Raw genomic sequence first — 23830 nt, forward strand, 5'->3', positions numbered from 1 at the left:
TTCTGCACAACTTTTTAAAGATGAAACCAATCAGCATTAAGCTGCTGCTTTATACTCAGGCTGCATGATGTTGGCTCTCTTGCTACACCTCCAACTCTTCCTGTGCAACCTCCTTGTGATGTTAATGTGCAAAAGGTTTTCTCTGGTATGCTTCTTCATTGTCCACCTCAGCTTCAGAAGTGTCATAGAAATATTATGTATCACCACCTAAGATCCTACAATTTTTAGGAAGACACCTGTTGCTAGGTTGGACTGCAAAGTTCCACCATATTTTCCAGTTCTAATGACTGACATCACTGTAAACCCATGGGCCTCATTATCTGTGTTGCCAGTTCTGTCTACAGATGCTGAACTGGAATTATTGCCCATAACTGCAGGTGATAATCCTCATTACCATTTAACCATCCTGCTGAATAGTTTGAAATCATCAGGACTGGTATAGTGGATTGTTAAGTGATAAAAGTACTATGACAGGTTTTTGAGTAGTGAGTCCCCATTTGCAGGATAAGGTTACTGGCATCATACATAAACTGAATGTCGATGGAGATGAAATCCTTTCCTGCTGTTGGAAACCAAGGCAGTTATTATATGGGGCTCCCAATTTGACCATGTTCTGACAATCACTCCTTACAAATTCCATTATTCCATAGAATTAGACTGCTCATTCTCTGTATACTTAGTATGTTAAACTAAAAAGGTTATTTACTATAGGCCTGCCTGACCGCAGTGGCAGTTACTTTTGTTACTCATTAGTGGGAAAAGAATCATGCTGTCAAAGCTTTTCATCTCATGCTCAATATGACAAATGCAAAAATGTTTAATTAGAGATGGGCAACAATTTATATTTCATGAGGAAAGGATAATAATTCCCTAGTGCAGTCTCCATGACAACACCTCAGCCAATCAGAATCAACTTGCCAGTCAATCACTACCCTTCCCTCATCCAACACAAATTGTTGCTCCCTTTGAAATTTGGCATTCTTATGTCTGTCCTGATGAGTGCAAGATGAAAAGCTCTATGGCATGTCTCATATTTCCAAAAACATTCAACTTCTATACTACTAGCAACTACTGATCTGCCATGGCAGGATTTGAACCCAGAACATTACCTGAGTCTCTGGATTAATAGTTTGGCAATAGTACCACTACACCATCACCCCCCCCGTACAAGGCTTTTTGGTTCATCGTGTCAGTGCCAACACTTTGAAGATGTTTTCCAGTTAATATATAATTGAGCCCACCAAATATTTCTTTTGAGCATGTATCCAATTCCCTTTTGGAAGTTATCATTGAGTCTACTTCTACTGTTCTTTCAGGTAGTGCATTCCAGATTATAACACATTAAGTAAAGTAAAAAATCTGTCCAGCTTTTTCTACTTATTTTACAAGTTATTTTAAATTTGCATCCTCTGGTAATTGCCACTACTACCATATTTAGTAGTCCAGACTGCGGTCACCTGCATTGCTGCAAATAGTATTGAGTTCTTTATTGTAGTGGTTACAGGTCTGCAGTCTTCAGCTGGCAAAACTCCCCCTTAGCTTCTGGAAGAAGAGAGAACCTTCTAAAACAATCTGATCACTCCCATCGATCTTGATTAACATGCACCCCAGTGCGTTCGGGACAGGTAATTAACAGGATTGATAGTTCCAGCAAGTAATTCTGAGTTGAAATTTTGGCAACTAACTGCACAGCTCCATTTTACTCACTGTAACTGCTCTGAACGGCCCAAAAATTGAAGTATTACAACCGAAATTCTTGGGCCTGTACCTTTCTGAATGGTCAGATTAAATTAGTTGAAAATTGACTGTTATGAATATAAACAGTTTACCTCTGGATCATAATCAAAATTCTGATGATATGATGAAGGGAATATACTGCTGTGATGGTGCAGTATCAAACAGCAAACTCACCATTACACCAACAAACTCACACCATGGCACAAGTAATGTTACACATTGTTCCTGATGTTACACTAACGTATTCCCAGCATTGTACTTTAGGTTAAGGTGAGAGAGGAAAGATTTAAAAAGGACTTGAGAGTAACTTTTCACACAGAGGGTGGTGCGCGTATGGAACAAGCTGCCAGAGGAAGTGGTGGAGGCGGGTACAATTACAACATTTAAAAGACATCTGGATGGATATATGAATAGGAAGAGTTTAGAGGGATATGAGCCAAATGCTGGCAAATAGGGCTAGATCAGATTGGGATGTCTGGTTGGCACAGATGAGTTGGGCCAAAGGGTCTGTTTCCGTGCTGTATGACTGTATGACCTGCAGCGTTGCATGAGTACATTTGTTAGAAATCTCACTGTACTGTCAGACTTCTATTGAGCAACAGATTGAAGGGTTAGACAGCAGGAGGTCTGAGGTTGAATGGAAGACACAGTAAGTTAAAAAGCAATGATTGTGATGGGGTAGAAAAAGGTGGAATTGTTGGAATTTAAACCCTCGGCCCATCATTGTGGTGAACCTGATGTTTGTGACTCTTGTTTTGTTCTAAGGATGAGTTTCCATTTGTGTCTCACTTTCTATAACATTGCGGTCTGTCATACTGAGAAACTCTGAGTCAGACACAGAAAGGCTTTGTGTAGGAGTTGAGTGCACGTTACCGTCATCAGTGACTGCTGCTACCTCCTGGTGTTATTTTAACCTAAAACACTATATTTTGCTGAACGTATTAATTTGTTTCAAAGATCATCTGTAGACAACAGGCTGCAATGCACAGTGCAGGAGCAGGTGACCTGCTTGCCTTTCAAGGGTAATTCAAATTTGTCATGGCTCAGTGAAATGACCAATTTAAGCTTGCAAAGTGCAGAGGTGGCAATAGGTAAAGTTCTGTAAAATGCTCAAATCAACTTTGTTACTTGTTGCTCCACTTCCTGTTTAATCTGCTCCCACTCTATTTTGTCTTGACCTATCAGTATATCTTATTATTCCTTTCTTCTTAATGTTTATCGAGCTTCCCTTTAAACCAGCTATAGTATTCACCTCAGCTACTCCCTGTGATAGTGAACTCAGCATCCTCCTCACTCTTGGTAGGTGATCACTGGCTGGGCCAGATTTATTGCCCATCTCTCATTGCCCTTGAGAAGTTTCTCTTGAATTTCTTATCGGATTTATTTGTGGCTATCCTGCGATAGTGTTTCCCAAAATGGGAATAAGTGGGTCATAAATTTTGCTGTTCACGAGCTTTGATGTAGTGACAGCCATTATGAACCTCCATCCAAGTTACAACAGGTGTGCTCCTGCACCAACAGACATCTGCTCTCAGTTCTCTCGCTGCCCTCCTCCCCAGTTCTCATAGCTCTGTACTTCACACCTACATGTCTCCCTTATCGCCACTCTCACTGGTCTCTACCCAGCACCTTACTGTCAATTCTATCTCCCTCCCTCTATCCCCACCATGAACTCACAGGGTCTTACTGTGGGAAGCATGTCAATTTTCAAGCATTGAAAACGGTGTCATAATGGGGAAAGGTTTGGGAAATATTGATTTATGGACTCTTTCCATCTGTCTCATTATTGAAAACATCTACTATCCTAACATAAACTTGAAGGTCTATCAAAATAAACCTCAAGTCTTTCTAGAGAAAAGAGCTCCAATCTGTTCAGTCTTTCTTGATAGTTATAGACTCTAACGTCCAATAACATTATTGTAAATCTTTCTTGTACATTTTTTATGGGTTTTTATATTCTTTCTACAATTAAGAGGCTAGAATTGTGTACAGTGCAAAACCCAAGTCAAATAGCTCTTTCCTAGCCCTAAGACCCTGAGACTAACTGTATTGTCACCCTATCTCATCAGTACAACCTTCTATTCTTTTCTGTCTTTTGTGAATATCTAGTTTCCTCTTTTTCTGTCTCAGTTAGTCCATGTGACAGCAAGTTCCACAATCTAACTAGGAAAGTTTGCAAACCACAGAGGTGATTATAGTTTTGTAAAACACTCAAATCAGCTTTGTTCCTTATTTCTGCACTTGTCATTTATTTTTAAAGGTACATATCCCATAGCACACCATCATGGTCAGATAAAGCTTTGACTCTGCCTGTTCTGATATTTAAGGGATTAAGAGGTCTCTTGTAATATCCAGTGTCCTAGCCAACATTTATCTAAGCAATACTAGAATAGATTTCCTGGTCTTTATCCCTTTGCTGCTTACAGGAGTTTGCAGTCACAAATCCTACATTAAAACAGTGACTATACAGAGAACTATCATTGACTATAGACAAAAAAAAACTGCAGATTCTGGAATCCAAGGTAGACAAACAGGAGGCTGAAGAAGGGTAATACCCGACTCTTCCAGCCTCCTGTTTGTCTATCATTGGCTATGAACTGTTGAGGGACATTGTGAAGTTATGAAAGTTCCTAGTATAAATGCAACTCTTTTCCTTCTTCCTTTTGTTCTTCCTGTCAATAAGTTGACTGCATAATGAGGACTTTATTAGGCCTGAGCATAAAATGCATGCTGTTCATAGTGAGGAAAGGTTCAATAATAATGTCACAGTAGGAGGCCATTGAGTCTATTTTTCCTGTGTCAGCTCCTTGAAAGAGTTGGTCAGTTAATTTCATTCTCCTTACAACATTCATCTTCTTGAGTCCTCTGCCCAAAGGCTGATCTGATCCACAGCACCAGTCTCCAACATGGATAGAGCAAGGAGTCAGATTCCAAAGCCAATCCAGCCAGAATGGGAATTAACCCCTGTGCTTGTGGCAACAATCTAGTTCGCACCAACTATCCAGCCATCTAAGGAATCGGAGTTGCTGTGGCAAGTTTATACTCTTACATGCATATTGTAATCTGGAACTCTGAACTCAGATTTCTTTGTATTTCTGTCGACTGCGCAAATCACTCTCGAGGACATTTAACATTTCTGAGCAATTGGATATTGCACTATTCAGTGGGCGGTTATTTCAATTGGTTCTGAACCTCAAGCAGCTTCAGCCGGCTCCAGAACACTGAATAAAGCATGAGGCCACAAACTAGTCATTCAGAATTCAATACACAGTTACAGTCAATTCTCCTACACCCCTCTCCCTGCACCCCTTACCCCACAGAACAATCAATTCAATACATTACAGCACAGGAACAGGCCCTTCGGCCCACCAAGCCTGTGCCAATTCTAATCCTTATTTAGACCCGCTACTTATTGCCTGTGTATGGTTTCTTTCTGTTCACCTCTCATTCAAGTGTCTATCAAGATACACTTTAAACATTGCTATTGATGGTAGAAACTCCTGTTCATCACATGGCTGACTAGGAATCTCAACCACTCTTACAACCTGCCATTGGTGTGTTGGGAGGATTTACAGGTTGATACTCTACCTATTTAGTTGTGTTATGAACACTTTCCTTGGCCATCAGGTCCCAGAGAGGGAGTCAAACACAGAGATTGTGGCACAAAACAGAAACACAGACCCATTGCATTATAAGACCTCCTTCCCTTCCCCAATAACCATGCAAATTTTCCACTCTAAGCATTTTTCAATTTTATTTTATTATTAAACTCACTTCCACTACATTAAGCTAGTGCCTCTGCATTGTAACTCATTGCATAATTTTTTTTAAAAACTAATCTTGCCTTGGGTTCTTTGCCAGTTTTTAAAATCTGTGGCCCTGTGGTATAATTCTCCTGCCATGAGAAATAAAGAACTGGTCTTTTACTCTGAACAAAAATATAACATAGGTGAGCAACATTCAGACTTCTTTGTATTTCTGTCCACTGCACAAATCACTCTCGAGGACACTTAACATTTCTGAGCAATTGGATATTGCACTATTCAGTGGGCGGTTATTTCAATTGGCTCTGAACCTCAAGCAGCTTCAACAGGCTCCAGAACACTGAATAAAGCATGAGGCCACAAACTAGTCATTCAGATTTCAATACACAGTTGCAATGCATGGAAGTTTCCATTCACCCTAATTATTCCACAGATATTTACAAGAGATATACACATCATTAAAACAAAAAGTACAGAAGTGCTCAGCAGATTAGTTAGCATTTGTGGAAAAGAAAACAGTTATTGTTTCAGCTTGTTAACCATCTTATCACAGTTGACAGTGCTTAAGAGTGGTTACAGGTTTCACACAGGTACAGACATGGGAAAGGTTCAGAATGGGGGAAAAGAAAACAAAATGGCAAGACCTGTGTTAAGATGGAAGATAGAGGTTTAACATGATGAAAGGGATGATGAGGCAAAGCAAAGTAAAAAGGTGATGGGATCAATAAAGTAACACATGATGGATGGCTTGATGGCTCTATAGGAGATGTGTACAGCCACAGCAAAATCATCAACTGCTGTTGTCTGAGAAACAGGGGCAATGAAATTGTTGAACTCAGTGTGGAGTTTGGAAGGCTGAAAGATGGGCTTCTATTTCTTAAACTCCCATTGAGCTTCATTGGAACAGTGTAAGAGCTCTTACATTCTGAATAAGACTATGGAAAGCATTAAGCTGTCAACATATAATTTAAATAATATGAATTGGGAGCAAATGTACACCATTCATCCCCTCATGGCTGCTCTGCCATTCAGTAAGATCATGACTGAACTGATTGTAACCTCAAATCCACATTCCCACCTACCGTTCATCCCTTTGCTTAACAAGAATCTATCCCCAAAACAAACAACTGGGAATGCTAGAAATTTGAAATAAAAGTTCCTCAAGAAAGACCCAAGACAGGCCTGCTGCAATGCTCCAGCAAGGCTCAGCGCAAGCTGGAGGCGCAGTATCTCATTTTCTGCCAAGTGACTTCGCAGCCTTCAGGAGTCAAGACTGAGTTCAATAATTTTAGAGCCTGAACATCTCTTATATCCTCTACCCATCGCCACACCCCAGGCCCTTTCAGCACAGCTCACCCATTTTAACCCTCTCATTGTCCCTATTGTCATCTGTCTAGCTTTTCTTCTTCCTTGGTTGCTATCAGCAATGCCTTTGTCTGCCTAACTTTCCCCCCTGTCTCTGGGCTCTGTCTCCATCAATCAACTCACCCCTTTGCTCGCAGCCCTGTCATCAAGATAAATTTCACTTTTTCCTTGATGCTGTCAGTTCTGAAGAAGGGTCACTGGGCACAGAACATCAACACTGTTTCACTCTCTGCAGATTCTGAGTTTCTTCAGCAATTTCTATTTTCATTTAAGTATTTATCTATCTTTATCTTAAAAATATTCAAGGACCCTGCTTCCACTACATTTTCAGGAAGAGAATTCCAAAGACTAAAAAGCCTATATCAGAAAAAAAAATGCCTAATCTCTATTTCAAATTGGTGAGCCCTGGTTTTTAAATAGTGGCCCCTCATTCTCCTGTAAGAGGAAAGAATTTTTCTAAATCTACCCTATCAAGACCCGATGGCTTATGTTTCAGTAAAGTCACCTCCTACCCTTCTAAACTCCAGTGGATACAAGCCTAGTGTGTCCAAACTTTCTTCATGAGAGAGCCCCCATCTCCCGTTGTTGCCAGATGGTGAACCTTTGCTAAACTGCCTTAAATGCATTTACATCCTTCCTTAAATAGGGTAACCAACACAGTGCACAGTACTCCAACATTGCCCCATATAATTGAAGCATAATATCCCTATTTTTGTTTTAAATTCCCTTTGTGATCAATTATAACATTCAATTAGTTTTCCTAATCACTTGCTGTACTTTTATTATGCTAACTTTTTGCAAATCATGCAAGAGATCACCAGGTCCCTCTGCATCTCAGACCTCTGTAATCTCCCACCATTTAAATAATATGCTTTATTCCTCCTGCCAAAGTGGACAATTTCATATTGTCCCACATTATTACTACATTTGCCACATCTTTGCCAACTCGCGTAACTATCTATAGCTTTTTATCACCTCCTTATGTCCACTTCACAAACTACTTTCCTAGTTACCTTTTGTTATCAGCAAATTCAACACCAAGTCTTTCGTTTCCTAATCTGAGTCATAAATAAATTAATGATATAATGTGTGTATATTTTTATATATATATATAATATATAAATATATATAGATAGATAGATAGATAGATTCTCTTAATATTTTATGGTTGAGGTGCCAACCTGATCCCTGTGGCATGATATCAGTAATATCTCGCCAACCTGAAAAGCGCCCATTTATGCCTATCCCCAGCTCATAGTTAACCAGCCAATCTTGCTTCCATGCCAATATGCTACATCCTACATCATGAGCACCATTCTGCAATAACCTTATCAAATGTCTAATGGAAATCCAAGTACAGTACATCTTCCTGTGCCCCATTATCATTGCCATTTGCTGAGTGATCTGATTTAATTTGACGTGGTTTTTCAGGGACTTTATGCAAACACCAGGTATACAGTGGTGGGAGGAATGGGGATGAAGGAGTGGTACTGGAAAATATTATCAATATATTTATAGCAGTTACTGTACTATTTTAGTTTTAAATTACAGTCAGCATTTTAAAAGCTTAAGGTTTGTTGGAATGTTAAGGCTTTTCTTGTGGTGCATTTTGAGGTGAGAAGGGCATTTAGAGAGATGCTATGGTGGCATGCCTGAACCCCATTGCTTTCTTTCCTCTGCCAGAATTAAGCCAGTGATGAGAAGACCCAGATTTTTATTGGATTCAAATTCTACCATCTGCCCTACTGTGATTTGAGCTCAGGTCTCTGGAACATTACTTAATTCTTTGGATTAATAATCGAGCAATGTAACTACTAGGCTATTGTCTCCCTACCTTCTGTGGTAGAAAGGCCAGAAGTAGGATTGCCCCACCGCAAACAGAGACCTTTAAGTGGGAAGTAAATGATTAATTAAAAACATCATTCTGTTACTGCTGGTGTTAAGCCAGTGATGAATGGGCCTGTTCACCTGCAGGTAAAAATGTGTGACCTATTTGTGTCCTCGAGGCACGGAGGTCCCTTGTTCAAAGGTGCTCGGTGCCTGATCAAGGGGCATGACATCGGGGAGAGAGTTGCCTGCTGAGAACCATTCCCTGCCCTTACAGTCAATTCTCCTACACCTCTCTCCCTGCACCCCTTACCCCACAAAACAATCAATTCAATACATTACAGCGCAGGAACAGGCCCTTCGGCCTACCAAGCCTGAGCCAATTCTAATCCTTATTTAGACCCGCTACTTATTGCCTGTGTATGGTTTCTTTCTGTTCACCTCTCATTCAAGTGTCTATCAAGATACACCTTAAACATTGCTAACATGTCTGCTTCCACCACTTCCACTGGCAATGCGTTCCAGGCACCCACCAACCTCTGTGAAACATTTTCTCCACACATCTCCCCTAAACTTTCCCCTCTGACCTTGAACCTGTGCCCTCTTGTAATTGACCTTTCCACCCTGGGAAAAAGCCTTTGAATAACCACCCTATCTATGCCTCTCATAATTTTGTAGCCCCTCAGCCTCAGTCTTTCCAGTGAAGACAATCCAAGTTTATTCAACCTCTCCTCATAACTAAAACCCTCCAGACCAGGCAACACCATGATAAACCTTCTCTGCACCCTCTCCAAAGCATCCAACATCCTTCTGGTAGTGTGGTGACCAGAACTGCACACAACATTCCAAATGTGGCCTAATTTAAGTTTTGTACAGCTGTAACGTAACTTTTGAACTTTTAGATCCAATGTCCCAGCTATGAAAGCAAGTGTGCTGTATGCCTTCTTGACCACCTTATCCACCTATGTTGTCACTTTCAGGGATCTGTGGACCTGTATGCCCAGATCCCTCTTCGTCAATGCTCCTCAGGGTTCTGCCATTTATTGTATAATTTGAAACTGATTTCGATCTTCATATGCATCACATTGCATTTGTCCGGATTAAACTCCATCTGCCATTTCTCTGTCAGAATCTGCAATCTACGTATACCCCGCTGTATCCTTTGACAATTCTCTTCAGTATCTGCAACTCCACCAATTTTGGTGTCATCTACAAACTTGCTAATCAGAGCACCTACATCTTCCTGCAAATCATTTATATATGTTCCGAACAACAAAGGTCCCAGCACTGATCCCTGTAGAACACCACTAGTTACTGTTCTCCATTCTGAAAAGCACCCTTCTACTACTCTCTGTCTTCTATGACTAGCTTTGAATCCATCTAGCCAGCTCACCCTGATCCCATGAGACTCTATCTTCTGTACCAGCCTGCCATGCAATACCTTATCAAATGTCCTTCTAAAGTCCACGTAGACAACATGCACTCCCCTTCCCTCATCAATCATTCTTGGTCCTCCTCAAAACACTCAATCAGATTGGTGAGACATGACCTTCCCCACACAAACCCATGCTGCATATCACTAACAGGTCCATTTGCTTCCAAATGTAAATAAATCTTGTTTCTCATTATCTTCTCCAACAGCTTCCCCACTACTGACATTAGGCTTACTAGCCTGTAAATTACTTGGATTATGTATGTTTACCTTCTTAAACAAAGGAACAATAGTGGCCATTCTCCAGTCCTCCAAACCCTTCCTGTCATTGCTTACCTATGGCCTGGGTTGCTCCTCGATCTAGGATATCTGTTGGATGTCCTTTCAGCAACAAACTTGGTTATGGTTCTGCCATTGGAAAGAACTGCCAGCCTCTGATTAGTCAACAACTCTTGATAGGTGTGATTTTTGGTTCTAAGCTGCTTGATCCAAATTCTATTTTTGCCTGTTTAGCTGCCTGGGTGGCACTTAATCCTGCAAGGCTTCTCCTAGAAGCAGCAATATGGGTCTCCCACCCATCAGCTCTCTACGTGAGAGCTCAGTATCTCTATGAAGTCCACCCTCTGTGTTCACCTCTGTGTTGTCCACATCCATAAAGGTTAATTATCTTTCTTATCTCCAGAATTAAATATTGCAATGTTTTACTCATTGACCTACTATTTCCATCCTTTGTAAATACGAACTTGGGCAAAGTTTTGCTTTGCACACACTAATTGACACCAAATCCCATTCATCACATCTTTCCTGTGCTCATTGATCTACACTTAACTCTATTGCCTTGATTTTAAAATTCTTGTTCTTGCATCTGAAATCCCTCCATGAGCTTAACCCTTCCTATTTCTGTAATCTGAAGTAACTCTACGAAGGCCAATGTCCCATCACCAAGTCACCCTTTATTTACACATAAACAGTCCTTGACTGTACTGTCTCATACAGAGTAAGGCATAAGAATGTCAGTATCACTGACACTCAATCTTTTTACGTCAGGCAGGGCTCCCCGATAGGACCAGATTAACAGCGCCAATTATTCTATAAAGTCCAGCTGGCTGACCTTGTTACAATCACTAGACAATCTTTTCCAGTCCTGCAAAGCTCTGCGAACTCTGTATTCCTCCATTCTGCTCATGAGCATTTCTGATTTTCATCACCCACTATTGGGGACTGCGCATTCTGCTGCATAAGCCTGAAGCTTTGAAATTCTCTTCCTGAATCTCTCCATCGCTCTTTCTTTCCCTTGACTATTAAGATGCCTTTAAATCTATGCTTTTGACTAAGGATTTGGTCACCTGCCAATATATCTCCTTGTATGGCTAGATGTCAAACCTTTCTTGATAACAGCTGAAACATTTCATTACATTATTATCTCCTTATGCTATAAATACAAATTATTGTTGTGAGAGTTAAAATCAGGGTGCGATTAGACAGGAACAACTCATTGTTGTCTAGTAAAATTTACATGAGTTTCATTGTTGACTCTTATATGAGTTCTGCAGTGTGTGATTCAGAGGTGGTCTTGGAGAAGGACACGTTGTTGATGAGGACTAAATGGTGCACTTTCTGCCAGTGGTAAAGGGCTGTTGAAATGACACATAAAAGGACCACTACAGAGTTCTTTAACTAAAACAAATCTTTTAGCTGTGTTGCCATTCCAGAACCCAAACTGACTAAATTAAACAAAAGAACATTCTCATCAAGGCTCCACCAAAAAAATCTATCTCTATGGCAACATGGGATGATTCAAACAGAAATTCAAACGAATACACAAGAACACAAGAACTAGGAGCAGGAGTAGGCTGTCTGGCCCTTCGAGCCTGCTCCGCCATTCAATAAGATCATGGCTGATCCTTTCGTGGACTCAGATCCACTTACCCGCGTTCTCACCGTATCCCTTAATTCCTTTATTGTTCAAAAAAAATCTACCTTTTAAAAGCGTTTACTGAAGTAGTGTCAACTACTTCACTGGGCAAGGAATTCCACAGATTAACAATCCTCTGGGTGAAGAAATTCCTTCTCAGTTCAGTCCTAAATCTGCTCCCTCTAATCTTGAGGCTATGCCCTCTTGTCCTAGCTTCACCTGCAAGTGGAAACATCCTCTCTACTTCTATCCTATCTATTCCCTTCATAATTTTATATGTTTCTATAAGATCCCCCCTCAATCTTCTGAATTCCAATGAATATAATCCCAATCTACTCAGTCTCTCCTCATAAGCCAACCCCCTCAACTCCGGAATCAACCTAGTGAACCTCCTTTGCACCCCCTCCAGTGCCAGTATATCCTTTCTCAAGTAAGGAGACCAAAACTGCACACAGTACTCTAGGTGTGGCCTCACCAGCACCTTGTACAGCTGCAACATAACCTCTCTGCTTTTTATTTCAATCCCTTTAGCAATGAAGGACAAAATTCCATTTGCCTTCCTAATTACTTGTTGCATGTTACATGAATCATGTTAGGGACGACATGGTGGCTCAGTGGTTAGCACTGCTGCCTCCCAGCACCAGGGACCTGGGTTCATTTCCAGCCTCAGCAACTGTCTGTGTGGAGTTTTCACATTGTCTGCGTGGGTTTCCTCCCACAGTCCAAAGAGGTGCAGGGTAGGTAGATTGGCCATGCTAAATTGCCCATAGTGCCCAGGGATGTTTAGGTTAGGTGGGTTAGACATGGGGAATGGGGAATGGATCTGGGTGGGATGCTGTTCGGAGGGGCGGTGTGGACTTGTTGGGCTGAATGGCCTGTTTCCACACTGTAGGGATTCTATGATAACAAACAAGGGGAGAATAACTTTTTTGTGACTGAATTACTGATTCTGTTACTGTACAATTGAAAAATAGGAAATTCTGTAGTGTTTTACAAACTAAAATTCAATGAATATCAAAAATTATTATAATTCAAAACTTCCTTCAGCAGTTACAGAGTCAATTTGGTGGTAGTACTTTCATCTCTGAGTCATTGAGGTTAGACTTCATTCCAAACTCTGACTGCACAATTAGGCTGACATTCCAGTGCAGTCCTGTGCACTGTCAGAGATGCCATTTCTCAGAAGAAACATTAAATTTCAGCCTTGGAAGGCAGGTACAAAAGCTTCCAAGGGGCTACCTGGCAGAGAGCTGGGAATTCTACCTTGGTTCTGGATAGCATTTTGATCGGCATTTATTCCATTACCAACATTGTTATAAACCAATTATATAATTGCTGGTTGTTGGATATTTCTATGAGTAAATTGGTTACTGTGTTGCTCTACCTTACAACAGTGTCAAATCTAAAAATTAAATACTTTATTTCCTGCAAAATGTATTATGCCATCCAGTGGAGGTGAAAAATGCTATCTAAATGTAAGTCTTTCTCAAGAGAAATGTAAGTTTTCCACAAACAAAATCTGCCCAGTAACTGCATGTTCTCAATATTGTAGATTGATAATTACAAATAGATGAAAAGGGTAATCATTATCTTTTTTTAAGTCAATAGTGTGACGCTCCAAAGTGGGCTAGGATATTCTATTTCTGTGCAAACACCAAGTGCACTCGTACTACGCTTCCATCTACTAGTTTTGAATAGAAAAAATATGTTTTCATTTGTTTTATTGTGCTTATTGATGTAGGAATCTCCTGTAAGTGATCTGGAACTATGTGACAACAGAAAGTAGAATAGTAATCTTGCTAAAATTGTGGTTAACCATAGTGACTCGATTTTGCTGACTGCTGGGCCTGTAGCTCTGCAATCTGGTCTAATTAAATCGAGGTTAAAATAGAGGTAGCATTATATTTACTTTGTCCTCAACACACTCGCACAATGACTGAGAATGTGGATGAATTGAAAGAGATGAATTTGGGTAAGAAACCAGCATAAACACCAGCCTCTTCCAAAAAAAATGGAGTTCTGCTTTAAAAGGTGGGGAGATAATGGTACAGTGATAATATCACTAGGCCTAGTAATCCAGAGGCTCAAGATTATGTTTTAGGGACATGGTTTCAAATCCAACCACAATAGCTAGTGGAATTTAAATTCAATAATAGATTTTATTTTAAAATCTGAAATTGAAAGCTAGTAAGACCATGAAACTATCATAAACCCGTCCGGCTCAGTAATTCCTTCAGGGAAAGAAATCTGCCATCCTTGCTGGTCTGTCCTAATTCTCACTTTAGTCATTCCTGGGATATATGCTTTGCTAACTAGCCACGTATTTATTGTCTATTCTAATTTGCCGTTGAGAAAGTGATAGTGAGCTGCCTTCTTGAGCACTGCAGGGGGAGGTGATGGCCTACTAGTATTATCACTGGATTATTAATCCAGAAACTCACGTAATGTTCGGGGGACCTGGGTTTGCATCCCACGATGGGTGGGATGTAGGAATTGGAACTCAATAAAACAAAATCCAGAATTAAGAATCTTCTGATGACCATGAAATCATTGCGGATTGTTGGAAAAAACCAACCATCTAGTTCATTAATGTCTTTCAAGGAAGGAAATCTGCTATCCTCACCTGGCCTGGAAGACATGTGACTCCAGATCCAGATGTGATTGACTCTCGACTGTCCTCTGAAATGGCCTAGCAAGCCAGTCAGTTCAAAGGTGACTAGGGATGGGCAATAAATGCTGGCCAGCCAGCAATGCCCATGTTCTACAAGTGAATAAAAAAAATGTCCATGTGATATTGATGTCTGTTTGGGAGGAAGTTCCTGGATTTTTGACCCAACAACACTGAAGGAATGGAGTCATATTTCCAGGTCAGGATGGTATGTGCCTTGGAGGGAAACTTTGAAGTGGTGTTGTTCCCATGCATCTGTTCTTATCCTTCTAGGTGGTAGAGGTTGTGTGTTTGGAAAGTGCTGTTGCAGGGGCCTTGTGATTTTGCAGTGCATCTTGTAGATGGCACACACTGCTACCATTGAGCACAGTGGTGGAGGTAATGAATGTTGAAGGCGTTAGTTAGGGTGTCAGTCATATGGGCTGCCTTCTCCTGGATAGCGTCAAGCTTCTTGTTGGAGCTGCACTCATCCAAGCTAGTGGTGAGTATTCCATCACACTCCTGAATTATGGACAGGCTTTGGGGAGTCAAGAGGTGAGTTACCCACCACAGAATTCCCAGTTTTGATTTTGTACCACAACGTTATATGGCTAGTCCAGTTTAGTTTCTGGTCAACAGTAAACCTAGGATAGTGGCGGATAATGAGGGACATCTGCATTGATGCTCTGTGGCTAAGATAATTGAGCCCCAAAAGCCACAAGCATCTTCCTTTGTGCCGGGTATGATTCTAACCAACATCGGTCCCTGTTTGCTACAGGGCCATGCTACAGTCACAGCACTGATGTTTAGCTGCCGTGCATGCAACTTAGAAGTCTGCACAGATGAAAACAAAATAAAACAAAAACAAAACAAATATCCCCATGCTCCAACCCTTTCCAAACTTATTGCAAAACAGCATCTCTGTTAATGTTGAATTGAGCTGTCTGCTGTGCCAGTATTTCTGCCAATGAGGGCCGCACGATTATCACTAAATCACTGCAAGTGCTGAATATCACCATGAATTTGTCATCTTTGCATTTCGGGATAAAGTGTTGGAACATGACCTTCCCGTATTTGCTCGGAAGCTCAGGAATTGCTACCTAGGCAAGTATTTTGTGCTTGGAAGATTCCATTCGTATCTGCCCTTCATTTACTGGTTTAACTTGACTTCTGGAAGAACATCCCCGTCCACCCAAGATGAATTTTGCGTAATTTATCAATGTGTATTATACCCTTTTCAAAATACGTAAATCCATAGCAGTAAATATTCCAATTTTACATGTGTATTTCTGTTTACTTCTTCCTCAACAAATGTAATATTGAACATAAGAAACAGGAGCTAGAGTAGGCCATTCAACCCCTGAAGCCTGTCCTGCCATTCTGTAAGATATGGCTGATCTGCCCCAGGCCTCAACTCCTCTTTTGTGCCAGTTCATCATAGCCCGAGATTCCACGCTATTTCAGTAATCTGTCTACCACTTCTTTAAATACTTTCAGTGACCTAGCTTCCACATCTCTCTGGAGTAAAGAGCTCCAGACATTCACTACCCTCTGAGAGGAGAAATTCTTTGGCATCTCGGTTTTAAATTGTGTGTCCTCTTGTTATGTAACAATGTCTCTCACTAGTTGAAATATCTTCTCAACATCTACCCTTGTCAAGCCCCCTCAGAATCTTGCATGTTTCTTGAGTATAGCTGCTACTTGATACATGACTGATTCACGTTCCACTGTAGCCCCATTGTCGTAATTTATTTTTGTATGTCGTGTATGAGGCCATGGCTTTCAAAACAAACAGAAACACAACTCAAAATACAGAAATTCAGTTAGAAGAGAAGTTTAACTTACTCAGTCACTTTTTGACACATAATTGAGGCCATGTTGGCTTTTATTTTTAATTTTTAGATTATTTTTATGCTGTACGCTCCTTCTTGATTTATTCCTTTACTGAGCGTTTTAAGTTGCTGTCAATCTGCCGGCCATGGCTTCCTCTCTTTCCAAAGCAGAGACTTCTCATGTTAATTCTGCTCAAGTTACTAGGGTGGGGCCAAAATTTCACTCCTGAATTGGATATGTGGAGTTGGGAAAATTTCCAACCTGAGCAGCAGCCCTCCATCACAGTGTGACCAATCAAAGCAAGGTCATCCCAAACATGAGGAACAGAATCTGCGAAGAGCTGTAGTAATGCCTTGGTTACAATACTCCAACTCTGTCTATATGCAATGGAAATGCATTCACTGTGACCTCAATTGTCTATGGAAGGTGTATTTAGCATGTTGGCTTCTTTGAGAGACATTTTAAAAAAACTTCCATTAATTTATGCTTCTTGTCTCATGCCCATTTAAATATTGTGATATCTAATAAGTTAATGTTTTTCTTTTGTGCTTCAGCTGTAAGTTAGCTTCAATTGAGGATAATTGACAAATTCTTCAATTCTCCTTCTGTATGAGTCCAAATACAGCATATATGAAGGTATTGTTACTATGTGGCTGCAACACCTAGTAAAAGTAGCCCTGGAAAATCAAAAGGTAGCACTTGAAAAAATCTTAAGAAAAACCCTTGAAAAAATTATTTTGGCAGAAGGCCAGATTCAAAGAAGTGGAACTGTTTACATAATATGAACAACCAAGTAGTGTGCAATTGTCTGTCAAAGCCATGGTTGTAAAATATAGCATATTGAAACTCATGTTTCCAATGGCATAGAGTACAAAAGCAAAGAATTTTTGTTGAACTAATACAACACAATTAGACACTGCAATGACTGTGATTTCCATTTCTGGGCACCAGAATGACTGTGAAAGCTTTGTAGAGACCTTACAAGAAATTGACCTGGAATAAGGAATTACAAAGGGGCTGAGATTAGACCCAAAAAACCTGAGGGGATTTCATTAAAATGTATAAAGTCATAAAGCGTTGATAGAACAAATAGAAACTGTTTCAAATGGCTGAAGAATCGATAAGCAGATGGCTCAGATTTAATTTCATAAGTTGATTGGCAATAAAACTGGAGACAGTCCACGAAAAAAGTTTTACACAAAAACGGATTGGAATTTGGAATGCACAACCTACCTGATATTGTACTGGATACAGATTCACATTTGTGTTCACAAGAAAATTGAAAATATACTTGGAGAAAAAATATAGGTAAGTAATAAGTTGGAGAAGGGAGGAAGGAGGACGTACTGGATTTTTCTTGAAAGGAACTGGTGCATACTTAATGGGCTAAAGGACTCCTTCTATGCTGCATTATTGTATTCTATAGGATCCAAAGCACATTACAAAGGTGCAAGACAAAGACTGTGAAGGTTGAAAGGAGGGTTGCTTTATGGGGCCTGGGAACAAGGAAAGCAACAGGGCCCATGATTTCTCTCCTAGCCTCGGCCCATCCATTGTAACTCATGCCACCCCATGCCTCCTACCCAATGCCCGTATCTTCTCAAATCCTTCTTGCCAAACTGTAAGACTCATAGAATTATTATAGCACAGAAGGAAGCCATTTGGCCCAACACATCTACATCAGCTCTCCAAATAAGCTTATGCCCCTCTATCCACAGCCGTGGTTCTTCACTTTCCATGCAAACCTACCCTCCGGGATATCTCATGCCCTTGTATTCACACCATAGCCCTTTATAACCTCTATGTCAACTTTCCAGTCCGTGCCCCTCCCATCCATTACCCTTTGCCTTCACACCTGCCATGCCAACACATTTTGTACCCATCATGAGCGGCCCTCAGAAACCATGTTGAAATATAATAAAGCTTCACTATATTTTAAGAAACACATTCATTGATTAGAACTCATTCAATAGATTTGAGTTCATTTATGTTCTCGATTCCTTATAATAACAAAGATTTTTACCGTAGTTGTACATCAAAATCAGCTAATCCCTTTATAATCACTTAGAGCAACCAAACAAACTGTAAATTTATGACCACACCCCGCCCCCTCTCGCTGCAATAATGATAGTGCCTCTTGACTCCTTCCATAACCTAATTGCATTACAATACTCTCAGGCTGATGTCAACAACATTTAATTATATAGGCTTTTTAATTTTTAAAATTTAATGAGCAGGCGATTTAAAATACTTAAAACCTTGGCAGTTCCACAGATCAAATCCATTCTTACCTACTGATAACAATGCCAAAGGAGTCAAATTCTCAAAATTGTAAATCCCATAATTCATTTTACAGAAACTTCAATGATGAAAAATTTGCTTTTAACTGAAGTAGCTTCACTTTGAAATGTACCACTATCTCCATAGATGTGTGAAATACATCCTGCCCTTGTTTCCTCTCTACCACTTCAAAGAAAATGGTGAGTGCTGAGCTCAGGAGCTAGATATTCAGAATCGAATATACATACCAACATATAAATTAAGAGCAAGAGTAGGCAAGTCAGCCCCTAGAGCCTGTTCCACTATTCAATAAGGTCCTAACTGATCTGATTGCTGCACATTCCCACCTTCTCCCAATAACCTTTAATTCCCTTGCTCATTGGAAAATGAGTCTTCAAAATATGCAAAGAATCTATTTTCACCACCTTTTGTGGAAGAGTGTTTGAAAGACTGAACCCTCTGTGAAAAAAATCTCCTCATCTCTGCCTCACCTGGGTGATCCCTTATTTTTAAACAATAACCTCTAGTTCTAGATCCTCTCACAAAAGGAAACATTCTCTTCATATCCACTTTGTCAAGACCCCTCAGGATCTTTAAATCAGAATCAGGAGTCTGGGGCCATTTTGGAACAGTGTCCTTCCAAATTTTCAAGGATTTTGGCCAGGAACTTTCCTGGAGGAAAGTTGCAACAGGAGTGATACCATCAACTCTACCACCTCAAAGGACCAAGACAGTAGATGCATAGAAACCACAACCAAGTTTCTTTACTCGTTTGGAAATATGTCATTGTTCCTTCATAGTCACTGGGTCAAAAACCTACAATTCCCTTTCAAACTGCGTTGTTGTCCCTACACCGAAAGGAGTACAGCTTTCAAAAGAAAGCTCACAATACCTTCTCTGAGGCAGTTAAGGATAAACACTAAGCAATGCCCACATCCTATAAGTAAATGAAAAGAAACAGTCTTGTGATCATGAGCTATCTTGTAACTGAGATTCTCTGCTCTTTGAGCTCCAGAACTTGATCTCAGCATTGTGAAACAATGTCAACTAGATTCTCAACTTTCTTGCAGGGTTGGAGGAAAAGTCAGGAGGATAGTTGCTTTGATTCTCAGATGCACACCTCTCAGTGGTTTGATTCTGAGCAGCTCTGGTGAATATCTGGGATTAGTCTGCCCCTAGTAGTGAGACTTGTCACTGTCATGGATTGATGGAAAGAGCAGAGGGAGGACACAGTAATCTCTCTGATTTTGAAACAGTGTCAATTTTTCAGTAAAAATCATGGCACAATAAATAAAGAAATGTCTTTCTTCCCAGGTGCACACAGAGTGAAATGACGCATCCAATCAGGGAACCTCTTCAAAGGAGGAAGTCACTTGGGCCGATGTCTCCAAATGCTGCCAAGAGACTATATCGCAACTTGTCCTTCAGACTGAAGGGTGGTTCCAGCTCAGATGAAGCCTGCCTCATCAAAAAAATAGAGAAAGAAAGAAGCAAGAAATCTTCATCCCTGGTGTGGATTCACAATTTGACCTGATTATCAACAGTTTATTATGCTAGCTTTTGCAGAAGTCGGTGTAATATCCCTAGAACAGAAGTCTAGAAGGCCAGGCTAATGTCTTGAGGATATGCGTTCAAATCCAACAACAAACCTTGTTCGATTAAATTCAATTAATAATGCTGGAATATAACGCTAGTCTTAGTGATGGTGACCATGACAATTACGCCTGGCTGTTATAAAAATCCATCTGGTTCACAAATCCTTTTTAGTAAAAAACATTTTCCATTTTCACATGTCTGGCTTACATATTACTCCAGACCCACAGCAATATGGTTGACTTTTAACTATCCTCTGAAATGGCCCAGCAAGCCATTCAGTTTAAGGACAGTTAGGGATGGGCATTGAATAATGGTCTTGCTGGCAATACCCATATCCCAAGAAAGAATAATAAAAAAGGAAGGTAATTCTGAGGATAAATCCTGGGCCCTACTAACTATCATCCTTGTAACCATTATTATTCTCAGTATTTGCTCTACCGGTCTCTGTGATTAAGAAAGAGCCAACTGGATTTGCAATACTGCAGTAGGCTGTTCGACCTAACAATTTCATTCATTGTTTATGTTCCACACCAGTACGTACATTAATATATTTCTAATCAGGAATGTGAGGTACATACCACTGAAAATGGTGCAGATATCTCTGCCACTGTCAGATCTGACAGAATCTCAATGACAATGGTGACAAGCTCAGGAACTACCACAGACCAGAGCATTTTGATCCACATTCTAACTTCAGAATCTTTGCTCAGAACATTTAAGTGCCTAAGATGTAAAATCTCAATGTTCAATATCAGATACTGAGATGGTTAAGTCTCTGGATTGTAATAAGCCCACAGTATGTAATTACACTATAAGGTTCAATGTAACACCACTCTATTAAACCGCAGTATGACTCGAAGAGCACGCCGGCATCTCGTAAGTATTATAGTGAAATGCCACAGAGCAATGAGTCACACTGGAAAAATATACCTGCATTGTGACTCATATGGTAGGTTGAAATGAAAGCTGCACCATTGCCTGTCCGACTCCCTAGCTCTACAGAATGGAGTCTCTCACTGCTGTTACCATAGAAACCAGTCACAGCCAGGTTTTCCAACATTCTTTCCATCTTTCAGTTCCACATAAACTGGATGTTGACAGAGTAACAAAAAGGAGCCTGAAAATGAAAACATTCATAAAACAAAATTATCTAAGGACGCCAAAAGCTCTGTGGCTAACCAGGTATTAGTGATGGCGTAGAGGGATCTCTGTGGTTCAAAGTCCTGGGGGTTACCAGAAACTGAACTGCACCAGAAAAACAGTAGCTATAAGAGTAGGTCAGGGGCTAGAAATCCTGTTCAAAGTAACTTACATCCCATCTGTCATATGTCTCCCACCATCTACAAGACTCAAATAGGGAGTGTGATAGAATGTTCCCCACTTGCCTGGATGAATGCAGCTCCATCAACACTCACAAAGCTAGCCACATCTAAGTCAAAGCAGCCTACTTGACTAGCATCTTATTCGTTACTTTCAATGTACACTCCTTTCACCACTGACACACAGTGGCAGCAGTGTGTACCATCTACAAGCTGCACTGAACCAAGTCACCCAAACTTCTTCAACAGCATCTTCCAAACTCATGACTCCTACCAATTAGGGACAAAGGCAGTTAATGCATGTGAACACCTCCACTAGCAAATTTCCTTCTGGAACCACACTATCGTGACTTGGATCCGTACTGCTGTTACTTGTTGCTGGATCAAAATCTCAGAACACCTTTCCTAATAGCAGTGAGGGTGTTTTTTATGTCCCAAGGATTGCAGCAGTTCAAGAATATCATTCACCACTACCTCTCTAACCCTAGGGATAATACAAGTAGTATTTGTATGCATGGAGAGGGACCACAAATGTTTGATTGCTCCTGCCTGACTTTTTTGCAAACTTGTTTGTTAAATACTGGAAATTAAAATGGGAGTGCGTTGAGGAGGTTGGAGCTGGAGCTGGCAAAATGCAGCAAGGACCTCACGCATTCATTTACTGCATGGTAGAGCTATTAGTGACACATACATTTCTTCTTAATTCGGAGAGTTTGAGCTGGGTCAAAGAGCCTGCATTCTTTATGGCAATACCACAAGCACAAGTCAATTATATAGGACCACCAGGCAATAAATCAGCTCAATGTTAACTGGGTGACATAAAATATTTTATTAGAGGATTTTCTTATAAAAAGGAGACAGAGGGGAAACAGTGAGTGAGAAAGTCTGTGAGTCACTACATGAATGGGATGCAGAGAGGCTCTGCAAGGCTTGTGCCAAACTTAATCAATAAGTGATACGCAGGTAGCCTGAAATGGATTCCAGGCAAACCTGATTTGGTATCTGTTTCCAGTGGATGCTTTGTTAGGCGTCAAAGCAGTTCCATGCTTTCTATAGGTGGAAATAACAAATTTGCTGAGTTGGGGTCTCTATAAACTCCAAAATCAGGATACAGAATGATGTATTTCAAAATTGCATGAGGGTGTTTTACCTTTTAAATTCTAGAATATTCAGTATGATTCAATCTTTGATGCTGTGGAACATGAAGATCTTGATGCAGTTCAACGGATACTTGACCAACCAGGTACACAGGATGACCTGAATGAGGTTACCAGCAATGGACTTGTACCACTGGATATTGCTGTGCTGACTAATAACATCTCAATGGCGAGCCTCTTAATGAATGCTGGAGCCAGGGATAACCATCAATGTGAGTAGAGAATGCTGAAGGCTTCACTGTGATTCTCTCCTTGTTTCTTTGTATCTGAGATGGAACTAACTGATAATCAGCAGTAACACCGCTACAAGATTCAACGTTACACTTACTGCAGTGGGCCTAAGTGAGAAAAATGAATTTTTCTTATTAAAGGTTAAGTATTCCATAAGTTCCCCCGACTGAGTTTTAGAATTGATGTTAAGAATTGGCAAACGCTTATTCCCTTAACCACTGTACAAACTGCTTTCACTGCTGCTTTAATCAATCCTGTTGGGACAAGAGGGCATTGGAACAAGTTGGAAAAGATCAATCCCACTTATTGAATTTAAATTAAAATGGAAGCTCTCCAAGAACCAGGAGGATCCATTTCTGATTCCCCAACCTGTGTGGAGTTAAATGAACAGTGGCAGGGTTAGAGTTGCACTTCAATCAGCCTAGATTAACCAAGGAAGAATTCATTCAGGATTCCCATTTCTGATTACAATCTGAGGATCCTGTGTTAACAGGTTTGAGCATAGTTATAAAAGCCACCATGGTTAAATAGTCTTGCCTAAGCTGACCCACATGGAATGACACCTCAGTTGAAAAGCTGGGAGGCTGCTAATATAAAAAATAGCACATTTAGGAGAAGAGATTGGAAAATGGATAACAAGATAAAAGAAAGAGGACCATTTCCATTGTTATGAAGTTTACAGTCTGTGAAGTAATGTAAAATGTAGTTACTGGGAATGTAAGAAACA

The 23830-nt window shown here is 40.4% G+C and overlaps 1 protein-coding gene across 1 annotated transcript in view; it reads left to right on the forward strand.

Annotated features, from left to right (window-relative positions):
* LOC109916712 (ankyrin repeat and fibronectin type-III domain-containing protein 1-like) overlaps positions 1–23830 on the forward strand; it is a 91646-nt gene that overhangs the window by 24086 nt on the left and 43730 nt on the right. Inside the window, exons 2-3 of the mRNA XM_020516449.2 lie at positions 20115–20310; positions 22880–23084. Coding sequence (XP_020372038.1) covers positions 20131–20310; positions 22880–23084 — 385 coding nt within the window. The 5' untranslated portion in view covers positions 20115–20130. The remainder of the gene's footprint in view (positions 1–20114; positions 20311–22879; positions 23085–23830) is intronic.

Source organism: Rhincodon typus, chromosome 37 (assembly GCF_021869965.1).
Source record: "Rhincodon typus isolate 14 chromosome 37, sRhiTyp1.1, whole genome shotgun sequence".
NCBI classification, from domain to species: Eukaryota; Metazoa; Chordata; class Chondrichthyes; order Orectolobiformes; family Rhincodontidae; genus Rhincodon; species Rhincodon typus.